At 57.5% G+C, this 13969-nt stretch overlaps 7 protein-coding genes across 7 annotated transcripts; 5 read left to right on the top strand and 2 right to left on the bottom strand.

Annotated features, from left to right (window-relative positions):
• Window positions 1-825: 825 nt before the first annotated feature.
• On the top strand, window positions 826-1609 carry B0I36DRAFT_318716 (uncharacterized protein). Its single transcript, XM_046153328.1, has 2 exons — window positions 826-1199; window positions 1348-1609. Exons 1-2 carry the CDS (start codon window positions 1111-1113, stop codon window positions 1523-1525), a joined length of 267 nt encoding a protein of 88 aa, XP_046015700.1. The 5' UTR covers window positions 826-1110; the 3' UTR covers window positions 1526-1609.
• A 796-nt stretch (window positions 1610-2405) lies between these two features.
• Window positions 2406-3408, bottom strand: B0I36DRAFT_318719 (mitochondrial fission 1 protein). The gene is made up of 2 exons (XM_046153329.1): window positions 3195-3408; window positions 2406-3110 (listed from the first exon to the last, which is right to left on the bottom strand). The coding sequence occupies exons 1-2, from the start codon at window positions 3208-3210 to the stop codon at window positions 2671-2673; spliced, it is 456 nt and encodes a 151-aa protein (XP_046015701.1). The 5' UTR covers window positions 3211-3408; the 3' UTR covers window positions 2406-2670.
• Window positions 3409-3671: 263 nt separating this feature from the next.
• B0I36DRAFT_264799 (Spc24 subunit of Ndc80-domain-containing protein) lies at window positions 3672-4981 on the top strand. Its single transcript, XM_046151191.1, has 2 exons — window positions 3672-4142; window positions 4296-4981. Exons 1-2 carry the CDS (start codon window positions 3983-3985, stop codon window positions 4760-4762), a joined length of 627 nt encoding a protein of 208 aa, XP_046015702.1. The 5' UTR covers window positions 3672-3982; the 3' UTR covers window positions 4763-4981.
• Window positions 4982-5430: 449 nt separating this feature from the next.
• Window positions 5431-6400, bottom strand: B0I36DRAFT_94629 (uncharacterized protein). Its single transcript, XM_046163631.1, has one exon. The coding sequence runs from the start codon at window positions 6201-6203 to the stop codon at window positions 5478-5480; it is 726 nt and encodes a 241-aa protein (XP_046015703.1). The 5' UTR covers window positions 6204-6400; the 3' UTR covers window positions 5431-5477.
• A 1843-nt stretch (window positions 6401-8243) lies between these two features.
• On the top strand, window positions 8244-9539 carry B0I36DRAFT_372996 (uncharacterized protein; the record flags this gene model as incomplete). The annotated part of the gene is made up of 3 exons (XM_046160155.1): window positions 8244-8310; window positions 8332-8978; window positions 9000-9539. The coding sequence occupies 3 exons, from the start codon at window positions 8244-8246 to the stop codon at window positions 9537-9539; spliced, it is 1254 nt and encodes a 417-aa protein (XP_046015704.1).
• A 619-nt stretch (window positions 9540-10158) lies between these two features.
• On the top strand, window positions 10159-11191 carry B0I36DRAFT_318726 (uncharacterized protein). Its single transcript, XM_046153330.1, has one exon. The coding sequence runs from the start codon at window positions 10220-10222 to the stop codon at window positions 10757-10759; it is 540 nt and encodes a 179-aa protein (XP_046015705.1). The 5' UTR covers window positions 10159-10219; the 3' UTR covers window positions 10760-11191.
• B0I36DRAFT_94658 (uncharacterized protein) lies at window positions 10647-12492 on the top strand. Its single transcript, XM_046163632.1, has 2 exons — window positions 10647-11567; window positions 11639-12492. The coding sequence occupies exons 1-2, from the start codon at window positions 10741-10743 to the stop codon at window positions 12111-12113; spliced, it is 1302 nt and encodes a 433-aa protein (XP_046015706.1). The 5' UTR covers window positions 10647-10740; the 3' UTR covers window positions 12114-12492.
• The last annotated feature ends 1477 nt before the right edge of the window (window positions 12493-13969 follow it).

A 13969-nucleotide genomic window follows, 5' to 3' on the forward strand; every position in this document is an offset into this window, starting at 1 on the left:
CCCCCCCCTCGGCTCCACCCAGAATGCCTCGGCCGGATCAGCGACGCTAAGACAGAGGAGGGAGCTCTTAGGGACTCCTGGCCCCTCTCCTCGATACCTCCTTATCAACTGTGGATAAAGAGCACAGCGGATTGGCATCCGCCTCCAGCCGGCGGGCTCGCCTTGGGCTTGGCCATCTCTGTTGCGCGTGGGCTAAGCATGCAGATGACAATCGAAGGTGTGGTTTCCTGTGCTGTCGTCCAACCACTGTCACGGTTCTTCATCTGGAGGTCAACTGGTATGTATGTGTGGTCCGGAGGTAGGATGCCTTGTTGGGGGGAAGGACCCGCCCCCGACCTCTCCCCGCAGTCCCCACTGAGGAGAAGCTGAGCTGAGCAGGCTCTGGGGTTCCACTCACGCAGGGGCTGCCCCAGGCCGCTGGACAGATCCCTCCCCCTTGCCTTGGCCTAGATCGGAAGCTGCTGCTGGTACTGCTGCTGCGATGACTGTGGATCGCCTTGGCCGGGGAGGGGACAGAACAACGTCACCGCCATTACGCACTCGATTGCTAATGGCATTCTTGCGAGCCCGTCCAAGTGTCGTTGTCGTTGCCCGAGAGGCTGCGGCAGCATGCCCGCCCGCCCAGCTGGAAAGACGTGGGAAGGTAGGGAGCAGCTTTCTTGGCGAGCCACCGGAGAGAGCCGAGTCTGGTCCTCGCGAGCTAGAATAGCGATGGGTCGTGGAGGTGTCATACAGGAGTTAGTCGTATGCCAGGCCGGGAACCATCTTCCCTTGGGCGCCACCGCCCTTTCTCGTTGCCCCAATAAGTGTCAACAGCGCCGGCTTGCCTGCATCATTGTGCTCTAGCTCTGGCCCTACCGAGACATTGTTCTCCTTCTTGTTCCCGTGCCTGCAGCTGAACCCTTCCTTTTCCTCCTCCTCCTCCTCCTTACTCGAAAGCAACCTTTATCTCGGGTCTCATCGTGACAGGCAGTCTGGTACTGCATAATACAAAGACCATTCATCATCAACAACTTGCGAACGACTGACGACTCTGAACTCAACTCAACCGACCAGCCAACCATATACCCAGCTTTCACACCCCCACGCCCAAAGTTTCCCAACATCGCAATGCATCACGCGACCACCAACAACAACACCACCGCCCCGCGCCGGCCGGCGCCGACCATGGCCAGCACAGCGAACAGCACCGTCCTCCTGTAAGTAAACCCGACTCCATAAGACAACCCCCCCCCCCCCCCCCCACCACCACCACCACCCTCAGCCATCATTATTAGTAGTCCATGCATGCCAAAGCTCCAAAGCTCCAGAGCTGACTCTAGGGCCTTTGTCCTCACCGCCACGCAGCAGCAGCAAGAACCGCAGACTCGGCCTGGCCGCGGGCCTCGCGACGACTGCCGCCGCCGCCGCCGTCCTCGCAGTCCGGTACAAGCAGGCGGCCATGTCGCGCAACGAGCTCGCCCAGAAGAGCTCGGGTTCCGGCAGCTTCTACGTCAGCGTCGACCGGAGCGGCGGGGGCATTTGAAAATTTATTGAGGACGAGGACGAGGACGAGGAATCCGGGAAATGTGGAATGACTTTGGGGGAGGCGTAAGGAATGAATGCGACACGAGTGTTGGAGGGGGAGAGGGGATTTCAAAGTCTGAAATGATTATGAATCTGTTCTTTTGTTGTTGTGGTGGTGGTGGTGAGTGAAATACCCAGGCTTAATTAAAGACCTATGCACTCTTGCACTATTGAGCAAGCATAAAGTCTGGCTGTCGGTTGTGTGATGGACGTCTGGCGACTTGTCGTAGTAGACCTGTGTCTGGCTGGGTCTAGCTTAGTGAGCCTGTGCAAACACCAGGGACGGGCAGGGAAGTAATGTGAGGCATTGCAAGAGTATGTTATGCGCACATTAGTTGTAAAGGAGAACCAGCTTTCTAGGCTCCTCGGCGTTACAATACATTTTGCCGGCTGGGCGAACACACGTCTTGTTAGCGTAAACTGTCATTGGCTTTCCCTTGTGAGACAAAAGATAGTTCAGCTGGGGTGGGATGCTTGCTTTGGACTTGGACATATGTCGTTGAGAGTATCAATCTGGTTCCTTTGGTCCACCCGGTCTCAAGTGCGATAACTCTAAACAACCTGCACAGTTCCTAGGGACATCTTCGGCCAGGCATCCCTATCTGATGAGGTACACTGACGAGGTGCACGTCGTTATATGTGAAGCTACCGCAAATATGCCATCGGCTGAAGCACATACGCATCGGAGCTACGACTTCGTCAAAGAGCAAAGGATCATCCAGCCCTCAGGCATCCGGGAAAGGTCGCACGCATACGTGGGCCAAAGCACATTCTACTCTTATCTTGTTGTGCAAGTACATGCATGCTTCACTTTCACTTCGCCGAGCTGATTCCGCGTGGTAGGTGCAGAGAAGAGTAAAGATGTTCTTGAAGTCAACGCGCTGACCATTAATCATGAGGGATTGTACAAATGTGGGTTTCCTTCTGGCTCTGCTTGAACCCTTTGGGCGCTCTCCCCAGCCTGCTCCCTTTACGCGCAAGCGATCTGTGCTGCCGCGGTCCCCTTTCCCGTGTATTACTGCAATCCAAACCCGGGGTGTTGTGTCGCTCGAGCCTGGACGGAGCCTTGAATATTTCCGGCTGATCGTACATCGCGGCCTTCTTCTACCTTCTCCTTCCCTTGAACAGAATGCCTCCCACCACACCTGCCGCGATCGCAACGCCACTGATGATAGCCACGCCCATAAGCCCCTCTTTGGCGACCTTATCGTCGATCAAGCGCCGCAGGTCGGCTGCCTGGAGGTTTGCCGGCTCCTTGTCGAGCAGCAAATCATTGTACCGCCTCGCCTCGCCGTAGTTGCCCAGCTTGTAGTTGCCCAGCGCCAGGTAGTACAGGCACTCGCGCCGCCGCTCGGGAGAGACGCGGAAGATCTCGGACAGCAGGCGGACGCCGAGCTGCTGGTCGTGCCTCGAGTTGGACTTTACGAGGCCCCAGGCGTAGTTGAATTTCGTCTGCACGCCGACCATGTCGCCCTCCTTTTCGAACTGGGATCGCAAGACGCCGAGCTCGGCATCTTTGAGCGGCGTCTCCGCATCGACGGCGTCTGTGGGGGTGAGGAGAAGTGGTGTCAGCTTTGGGGGTTTCTATGCCCAGACTGGTCCTGGCAGGGTCGAGGTTGGGCACATACGAGGTAGTGCAGTCATTTTCTGCTCTCTTTGCGGGGCCTGGATTCCTGAGAGTTCTTTCGACGCGGGGTTGGGAGCGTCGTGTTGCAAAATGCCGTACTATGTGCAGCAGAGCTTGTTGTAATCCTTTTCGTCGTAGCTGTTGTCGAGCTGAGTGAGTGGTGGTGGTAGTGGTGGTAGTGGTAATGGTGGTGGTGGTGTGGCGGAAGCTTGTCGACCCCCCAACTGTGGCTCATCAGGTTTATGACGCAGCCGCGGCAAAGAGCAAGCCCAAGTTTGGTCAGGCCTGGTTTGCACCTGATGCCTGGGCGGCGGCGGCGTTTGACCCCAGGGTGGGGCGTTCTAGGTAGCTGGCAAGAGCGACCCTCCAAGGGGGGCGCTGTCCGAAAGGTGGGCCTCTGGGCCTATCAGTCCAGCGCGCCCGGGCCAGTCGTCCTGGTGATGTTTTTTGTTTAGAGGGGTCTCCAAGCTGCCAATCACAGCGACTCACCACGCCCAGAGGTCTCCCCAAACAGCCCATTGCGCGCTCGTTTGACCAAACGTCACATTCACTCACGAATGACGACTTATACACATCACAAGACCAACCCACCAACACACAACGCAGCCATCATCAAGAAATCCGTAGACAACAACAACCACCCAATAGCACAACATCACTACAATCGCGCCCAACTTCTCCATCGCGGGACAGGCCAAACAGTCACAGCGCTCACCGGTTGCACCCGATTTGCTTGCCAAAACACTCTCAGAACGAAGACAGCAGCCAGCTGCAGGATCCACGGCCACGATGCTTCTCGACGAAGACCCGGCTACTTTGATACACCACACCATCAACAACTTCAACACAGCACCAGACAAGCTCGCCATCTCACGCATCCATGACTCCCTATCGACCTTAAGGCAAGCCCGCGAGCTGCGCGCTCGCGAGGCAGAGGCGTCACTAAAGAGTGAGTCTAACCCCAATTACTTTGCGTAGACGAACTCCCCTTCCATGTGGTCACTTGCCGCCACCACAGTCAGACAGCATGACACGAGCAAACACTTGGTCACGCAGAAGTAGCTTAAACTAACGAACCATGGTCCTTTTCGCCGCATCACAGAACTCTCCCGGACGCTCAACACTTTACAAACACAACACGAGGAACTCGCGGCCGCGCACTCTTCCTCGCAACACGCAAGCGAGATCTCGCGGCTCGACACGCAGAAGTTCCGCACCGCGAAAGCCGCATCAGATCTCGAGATGGAAGCCGAGCGCCTGTCCTCACAACAAGCCGATCTCATTGCGCGCCTGCAGGAGCTCGAGATGCAGGGTGTCGAGGGCGCAGTCGGGAGCCGCGAATCAGGCGGCGGCAGCGGCGGCGGCGGTTCGGACCCGCTCGACGACGAGGTCTTGCTCAGGCTCAAGGTGTATCGCAGCCTGGGCATCGATCTCGAGCGTGACGAGACCAATGGAGAGTTCTGCAAGGCCATTGTGCGCAACGACCGCAAGGGCGATGTGCATGTTGTCAATCTCGACAAGAAGTTTTCGCGGTTCTTTTATGCCAATTACTTCTGGAACACTCTGTAGTCGCGTGTCAAAGGGGGTCCTCGATCTGGCAGGGAGTAGTTGGGTTGACAATGATCTGACCAGGAGAGTCACTGGTGCCGGGTTCACACTTGCTGCCTGTTTAAGGGCATGGGCGTCGCACTTGAGTTGGCGTAAGGTCTGACTTGGCGATTGGACGGGCGTTGCCGGCGTTCTAGGATGGGATTGCAGAAAAGATACCTCGTGAATTTTGTTTGTCAATATAATCACTGTTTGGAACATGATCTTACCTGACAATTGCACAGGGGGTTGAATTTAATCTCTTTGTTGCCAGTGTACTCCAGTAGTATCGAAATCGTCGACTTGCCTTTGCTTAGCAGAGAGGACTAAAGACTGGCTAAGTGGCTCGTCCTTGAGGCCTCTACATTTCCCAGGCAAGTTGCCCAGGGATGAACCGCAGAAGCCGCGGCGGAGAGACCAGGACATGCACATGGCCCACATCTCGATTACAACGCGTCTGTCGATCAACAATGTTGCACTACAGTATCGAGACGGCAATCATGCTATGGATGAATCTCTTCAATCGTCGTTTGCGACATTTTGCATCTCATGCATTAGTCCTCTGACATTCCGAGGATCGTGTCAAATTGACAAAGGAGGGTAAAAGTCTTCAGCTATTTATTACAGAAATTTTATACTCCAGAAGAAACAGAAAATTCGAGACCAACGCCTTCTTTCGAAACTTCAGCTCCGTCCGCTAAACGGCGATCCTCCTCGTTGGTCTGTTCTCGTAAGGCGGAAAGTAGCCGTCCTGGTCAAGACGCGTGAGTCCGCGCTGCTTCACCCCAGTCGGCGTCCTTGCACGGAGAAAGGTTGGTGAGGCGGTCATCCTGGCGGCCTCGGGACTCTGTTGGCCAGTGCGAGGCACTGCCTTCATGCCGTAGAGGCCAATGGCGCTACGAGATCCAGGATTGATATCTCCACCGCTCCGCGTTCGGAAATGGTGTTTCCGATCGGGCATTTCCAGCCTCGAGTTCAGGCTGTACCACTGCTGATCGTCCGTTCCGCCTGGGTCTGCGTCCGCGCTCTTCAGCCGCCATCCACCGACTCCCTCGAAATCCCTTTCAAGGGCCGAACCGAGAGAGAGCGGGAGCCCGTCGAAACTGCCAGTCGTGCGGATGCTAGCGGTCGAACTGTCCCTCCGGTTGCGTCGACGGCGCGGGGACAACTGGGTGGGAGATGATGGCGTTGGTGTGGTCGCATGCGGGCTACGTGAAGCTGGCGATGCGGTATTGTCGAAGCTCCGGCCGAGCAGGACGTAGCGCAGGGTGTCGATGGCCAAGTCAAAATAGACGACGAAGAGCCGGAAAAAGAGCACCAAGAATGCCAGGATGGTTGTGAGGCCAGCACATATTGCCAGTGGCACGGCCACAATGAAGACGAAGGGGACAATGAGTAACTTGAATGGCTTGAGCCAGCTCATGTTGAGAGGTCTCTCTTTCCCGTCTCGTGGCTGTTGCTGGTCCAAGGTCGCAAAGGGGATGGAAATAGGGCGGTTGCAGGATTACGAGCAAGGTTGCTGCGGAAGAGTCCAACGCGTGTCCGTTTTGGCGAGATCTGTGAGGTGGGGAAAATCCGGAGAATGTCTCACAAAGCTGCTGCACGAAGGGACTCGACAAATGCGCATTGGGTCTGACCTGGCCTGGACGGGTCGCTCGCGAATGAGAACTCGGTAGCCTGTCTTAATTGTCGCGAGATGGCACTGTAGGAGGAGGCTACGACGAAACGGGCTCGATGTGGTGTGGAGTAGACGACGAGAGAGAGCTACGGTGCTGCCAGCAGCGCAAACAGGAAGGCGATGCCTGGATGAGACGCTTCTCAGCGGATGATGCGGTGCATCGTCGTTATCGGTTGTGTGACCGGGACTAACCGGAGGTTGACGACGCTTGTCACAGCAAAGGAGGGCTGAAGGAGCGGCAGGACAATTGGAGTATGCAAGTGATAGTCGACAAAGAAGGATGGGGACGACGGAGGACAGACCGGTCTGTATATGGCCAGAGATGGAGCAGCAAGGAAGAGAAGGCCGGAGCAGGTTAGATAGAAGGGAGGGTGGTCTGTGGTTATGAGCTTGCGCAGTAGTTCCTCCGTAGGAGTGCGAGTCTGTGGTGGTGTGGTATGGTGTGGTGTGGTGGTGGTGGTGGCTCCCCATCTGTAGATGGCACAGAGACAGACCTTCACATGCAATCAACCGTCTCGGCCGGCCCTGCGCCCACGAAGGTTTGCCGCTCGACGTTTACGGCCAGCCTATTACGCCCTCGCTGCCTGCACCTGCCCGTCAACTCGCATCGTGCGATAAGCATGCTCCTTCTTTGCCGTGCCGTGTGAATCAGACAGGCTAGGCATGGGGTCTCTGCTTCGCGCATTTCCCCGGATCAGCCATTCCCACACCATCGAGGCCGTGCGTCCCCAGGGGGGATGCCTACCCCGCGACGGCCTCCTGGCACAGACAACCCCCATCCCAGCCGCGATCAGCAACGGCAGGCAAGCCACCAGCCTAGTCGCCCATCCCAGTGCCCCAGCCTGTTCTCGGGGGTTTAGGGCAGGTCCCTTTGGGCCAGACTAGTATGCCATGCCACGCCATGCCATGCCAGTCTCGCCTCACGACCGGCGGATTAGACTCTGGGCCAGTTGACGTGGCGCAGGGGTGGTGGAAAGGCAAGGGCCGACGATCACGGCTCACTGCGAGCCTTCGGGCTTGGGCCATGACGGCAGGGCGCATGCCTAGAACGTCAAACAACCCGCTCCTTTGGCTCTCGGTCGACACCTCGCCCTTCTCTGCCAGGGCGTGCGTCCTCGATATCAAAGGGTTGGGGGTAGAGGATGTAGAGTTCTGCGGTTGCGGGCAGGACAGGGGCAGACAGCGTGCACACACACAGTATGTCGCTTACATATGACCAGGATCCCCCAAATTCTCCAACGACGAGGAAAGATCTGCCGCTTGGCCAATGACAGCACCAGGCAACCAACCCCGCTGCGGCTACAATGGCGTCAATCAGCAGAGCGCCTACGACACATCCAACTTTGTCCCAACCATACTCCCAAAGTCAAGCTTGATGCCCGCCGTGCCGCGTTTGTCATCGCCGATACACGACACCAGCCACTAGCCAGGCTGTCTTGCAACCTTGGCACGTTGGTCTAGCGCAGAGACAAGCCTTTGTATCAACTTACCTCCAAGGAGCTGCATCGCTATCATCATACGGAACCACCCGACCGTCGTTGCGGACATTGGGTGCGGATATCGGTCCAGAAGCTTAAGGCAACATAGTTTCGAACTGCCTCGGAGATACCCTGCCGGTAGACAGTGAGCCAGCAACGTCGCCGACGAGGCCCACAAACTCTTGTGCTCGTGTTACCAGGTTCTGGGTCTATACTCACGGATCTGGTTACGGCAATTGACTTTTCTCAATATCACACCGTGATACATTGGACCGCTCCGGAACCTATCCTTTGTACTGTTGTCGCCATGTGTCAGCAGCACTCCCAGAACCGGGACAGAAAGGACAATGCTCAGCATGCTCAAGGAGCACAGGGTGACCACGCTCAGGGGCTAGAGGCCTTTCCGTGGGAGCTTGGAGTGTACGACGCACATTGCCATCCCACCGACACACCAGCCTCAGTGTCAAAGATTTCGAGCATGAAGGCTCGCGTTCTGACCATCATGGCAACTCGCGAACAGGACCAAGACTTGGTGGCTGGGACCTGCGTTGAATACGGTGTCAAAAACCCTGAACTTCTCAAGTCTGGCGAAGGGGGCGAGACGCAGCGAATAGTGCCTGCCTTTGGCTGGCACCCGTGGTTCTCGCATCAAATATATGATGATACGACAGCCGCACCATCTTACGACGGCACACCAGAAGGCAAGCGAGCGCATTACGATGCAGTACTCCAGCCAAAACCGTCCTCAAAAGACCCAGCCTTCAGTGATGGCTTGCCGGAGCCTCGAGCATTGTCAGCGCTCCTGGAGGAGACACGAGCCCGGCTTCGAGAACACCCTTATGCGCTTGTTGGCGAGGTCGGTGTGGACAAGGCGTTTCGAGTACCTGAGAATTGGACTGCCGATCAGGAAGCCAGTCGAAACCAAAATCTGACGCCAGGTAGTCGCGAGGGTCGACTTTTGAGCCCACACAGAGTTTCAATGACTCATCAGACTGCGATCCTGCAAGCCCAGCTGCGTCTTGCCGGAGAACTCGGTCGTGCTGTAAGCTGCCATGGCGTGCAGGCTCACGGAGCATTGTATGAAGCCTTGGCACAGACCTGGAAAGGGCACAAGAAGGAAGTCCTCTCAAGGCGAGAAAAGAATCAGATCGCCATGAACGCTGAGAACTTCAGCAGTAGTGACGAATCCGAGGATGATGATGCAGAGGTTGTCAGCAAGGCGAAGGCACCGGCGAAATCCTCAACGGGACACAAGATCACGCCAATGCCATTTCCGCCGCGCATCTGTCTACACTCCTATAGTGGCTCTGTCGACTTTCTCAAGCAGTACCTGCATCCCTCTGTGCCAGCCAAAATCTTCTGCTCATTCTCCATAGTAATCAACTGGGGCCAGGCCGGAGGTGGTGACAAGGCGGAAGACGTGATCAGGGCCCTTCCCGACAATCGCATCTTGGTTGAAAGCGATCTGGACGCTGCAGGCAAGGATATGGATAGCGACTTGGAGGAGGTTGCACGAAAAATCTGTGAAATCAAAGGGTGGAACCTGCGCCAGGGAGTTGCCCAGCTTGCGCAGAACTGGCACGAGTTTATCTTTGACGATTAGAAGTTGTGGAAACCCGGATGCACTGGGAGTGGTGGGGATGGCGAGAAGCCTGGATACTGGATGGCTGGGCTGGACAAGTATAAAAGGTGGGCTTTGGTGATGGACGGAGACGAGATATACTGTAGGAACTCCGCGACCAAGCTCATAGGTACCTTGAAGGACATGTCAGGTTCTAGTCAATTTGAAATCATGAGAAACCATGCAATGTATTCGCGGCGTCAAGACTATCTTGAGGTAATCAGGCTAAATGGCCGTCCCAACTCGACGCAGGTGAGCACGATTGGGTCTCGGTTTCGGCAACATATCCGCACGCTCTTGCACCGGAGGAGCTAGACTCCAACTTGAGGACAGCTGGGAGCTGAACCACGACAAAGCGACCTGACTGTCGCTTTTGAAGCACAGCTGACGGCCTGTGCCGATCCTCCGCGAGCAGAGTAGACCGTGTTACCGCAGCGCCTGGCGCGCCTGGCACGCTGCTGATTCCCGCCTTCGCGAGCATGTTTGCCGACGATTACAACGACGACGGGGCCCGTGGTCTTGGGGGAGAAGCTGGCGGTGCAGCCCCACCACTGCTGCTGGGGGCGGCCGTTGGCGAGGGCGACTTGAACGCGCCGGGCTGGGCGGCGCCAAGGACGGCGACCCAGGCCCAGCACCAGCAGGCCCAGCAGCAGGCGCAATCGATGTTTCTGCTCCCGCACCAGCAACCGCCGCACAATCTTTTCGCCTTTGACAACCACGCCCACCAGCCGATGATGTACAATCCGCAGCAATTCCCCATGGGGCCCGGCCAGCCTGGTGCCGGCGCCGCATATTCGGCCGGCCCCAACGTCATGCCTGGCGGTGCCGGGCCTGGCGCCATGATGCAGAACCCAGGCGCGCACATGGCCGGCCCCAACGGCCAAAGTATGTCGCTCTCTTCTCCTTGGTACTCCCGACGCGCTCCTCTGCCGGCTCGTCCCTGCGCTGGCCGTCGCGACCAGAGCGTCGGGTCGCTGTGCCGCGTGCTTGCCATGGACGACGTGGCGCCAGTGCCGGCTGTTCCACTCGAGGGCCAAGCACGGGCAGTTCATGGCGACACGAACTTTGGGTCACGTCATACGCGCCGAGAGGACAGAGCATTGCTAATGTCACATGTGTTGCGCCAGTGCCCAACTACCAAGCCGCCTTCAACCAGAACCCGTACGGACCAGGCAACCCCAACATGGCAGGAGGCCAGATGAACATGGCCGCCGGCTATCCCATGGGCGCCGGCATGCCCATGGGTGGCGGCGGTGGTGGTTTCCCCATGCACCCGGGCATGACACCACAGCAACAGCAGCAGATGATGGCGAGGATGCAGCAGCAACAGCAACAGCAACAGCAGAACGTTGGCAACGGCATGTCGACGCCGACACCGCAGAGATACCAGCCGCAGCCTGGCCACGGCACGCCAACACCAAACAGTGGGACGCCATCACAACAGCCTCAGTTCTCACCGCCGCCGAATGGCCAAGGAATGCCCCAGGGGCAGATGCAGAACAACATGCAAATGCATGGACAGCCACAACAACAGCATCAACCACAGCAGCAGCAGCAGCAGCAGCAGCAGCAGCAGCAGCAGTTCGCGCAACAAATGCAACAGCAGCAACTTCAACAGCAGCAGCCGCAACCGCAGCACCCACATATGCAGCAGCAGCAACAACAACAACACCAGCAGCAGCAGCAGCAGCACGCGAGTCAGCCGCAACAACCCACCTCTGCGACGATCCAGACACCACAGACACCGACGTTCCCCACCGGCGGATCGGGGACAGCGACGAACGGCGCCTCTACAGCCACGACTCCCTTGAGCCCAGGCCCGACTTCGAGAGACAAGGAGCGTAACGGTATAATACTCGAGATCAATAACGAGCTGTTGCTGGAGGCATTGCAGATACAACATACCCAGGCGATCCTCAAAAAGGAGAGGCTGGCTGAGGGAGGTGATGGCACAGGCGCGGACAAGAAGATCAAGGAGGAAGAGGACCTGCTTGCACAGGACTATATACAGTAAGTTGGTCAAGTGAGGCCGGCGCGGTGGACCAACGGGGCTTGCCCGTGTGCTGACCCTACCACAACAGATGCATGCGACGGCTTCAAGCCAATTTGGCATACCTCGCGGCGCTCGCCGACAAGAAGAGCCAAGGAGCACCGTCATCAAGCCCGGCGTTCCTCAAAGCGCCGCCACTCAACACCCGCGCCAAGCTCAAGCCGATGCCGACACAGGAGGGATCTGATAATGGCGCCGGCCAGGGGAACAGCACAGTATCGGATCGCGAAGAGACATCTCGCTATCTCCAAGACCTATACAAGAAGTTGCAGGCCCTGTTCCCCGGTGTGGATCCGAATAAAGAACCTGTGATGCCGGGGCCCGGCAGCCGAGCCGGTGCCGGTGTTGGTGGAGGTGCGGCCAAGCAGCCAGGCATCCAGACGCCAAGCCAAGCCAGCCCCGTGCCGGGGAACAAGCAGCCCCCGCCGCCGCAGCAGCAGCAGATGGGGCAACAGATGGGTTTCCCCGGAGCTCCTCAGATGGGGGGCATGGGACCGCTACAATGAGGAATGAGCCGAGAACAAGCTCAAGGCGAGGACTGTGATTGTTTTCGAACTGGCTCGCAAATCTCTGCGAGCTTGACAGGAACTTGTTGATCGATGGCTGCATCGCCCGTGCGGAGCAAGGCGAGGGTGCGACTTAACAGGACATGGTAACGAAGCTGTGAGCGTTCGCCAATCACTTATTATATCCCGTCTCGATTGTCACAAGGTTACTCAGTGGTTTTTTCTTTCTCTCCAGAGTCTTACGCCGGCGTTGGTGGTGGTGGTCCATAGCTATGCCTTTCTTTCTTGGATATACAAAAATAACATCATTACCCTTACAGACACAGACGATGTGTTTGCCAATGCGTTTGGCAAGATAATACCCAAGACGAACGCAGATTACATTGTACCGCCAAAGTGCCGACGACGCGCTCCTGCAAGTACATAGCACGGGTGTCCGCCGGGCAAGGTCTTTGTCCGTCGGGCGAGAGACCTTGCCGGCGAGGCGGTTCTTGGTGGCACGGCACGGACAGGACGTCCGATCGGGTGGTCTAGACCTGCTCAGGGAAGCGGGGTGTGATATTGCGATGCTCGGTGTGTCCAAGGGACCGTTTTACCCCCGCTGGTTAGTAACGGGTTTGGGTGGCGATTGTCGATATTGCCCAGAGCACTCTCCATCAGCACTAATTTGCAGGGCTTCATGCGCGAGTTCAAGACCACTCACTCCCTGCCGACTTCCCTACCTACCTACCTACCTACCCAGGTAGGTAGGTAAACCATCTCCAGCTCGACCAAGAGACCCTGCTGGAGTCCATACGTGTGTGTAATGATACGACGGACGGCTACCCAGACCGTCTCGACGTCCTTGTTAATATCAGGACGAAAAAGAAGGTGAGAGGCATGTGGGCCCGGTTCCTCGACCAGCTCAAGTACGAGCAGCCAACGAGAGGGCGGTGCCTGGCCTCGCCTACATAGAAGGAGAGCGATCGGGGAGGGTTGTGGATCACAATCAGCGCTAGGCCGTTTGCAGCTGGCTGCAGCTTCTGGAAAAGAATGAATGAGCCCGGCGCCGCCGCCGTCTTTCCTGCATGAAACAACCACGGAACCATGAGCCAGCAATCTTTTCCAAGAAATCCTGGAGGGCGCTGAGAGGCGGGTATATTACGGATGAGAAGCACAGCAATTTCAATGACGGGCACATGGCTTTGCTGTGGCGACAGGGACGGGGGGGAAACAGAGGGACACACAATTCAGCCAACGACCGGCTGAGCGCAGACCGCCTCGTAGTTGTTCCATGCTCGGTTTGCCTGCCTGCTCGCCCGGACAGTACGGACGGTGAGGTGCCGGAGGGGGCGGGCATGGATGGTTTATCTCGACTCATGCGAACATGCGGTGGTTCGTGCATGCCTGCATACCAGCGTGCAGGATGCGTCAATGCAGGAACGGTGGTCACGCTGGTTGTTTCCCAGCACAGAGGAACCCACCCTGCCCTCGCCTGCCCCCTGGCCAGCCCAGCCGTCTGATTTGCAACGTGACAGATGGAGCTTGGGATCTGCCAGGCTGGCTTATATTGGCGACGGTAGCATGTTTATTAGTGCGGCCCTCCAAGGCACAGTACCCTCACCCGCCCACTCGCCCACCCACCATCCCATTGATGCGAAGATTGAGCGCGCGCGCGCGAATAGGGACGAGCCAAAATAGCTCTTCCGTCGCGGTCTGGTGGTGTGTGGATGCCACTACAAGGTCCCGCCGCGCCGTGGTTGGCTGGCACCGGGCGGGCCTAATCTCGAGATACCCCTGTCAACGTCATGGGGAAGGGAGGCTAGCCAGGAAAAGAGGCGGGAAAGGGGACCAGGAGAGAGAGTCGATATTATGGC

This window comes from Microdochium trichocladiopsis (assembly GCF_020744255.1).
Source record: "Microdochium trichocladiopsis strain MPI-CAGE-CH-0230 chromosome Unknown B0I36scaffold_3, whole genome shotgun sequence".
Lineage (NCBI taxonomy): Eukaryota > Fungi > Ascomycota > Sordariomycetes > Xylariales > Microdochiaceae > Microdochium > Microdochium trichocladiopsis.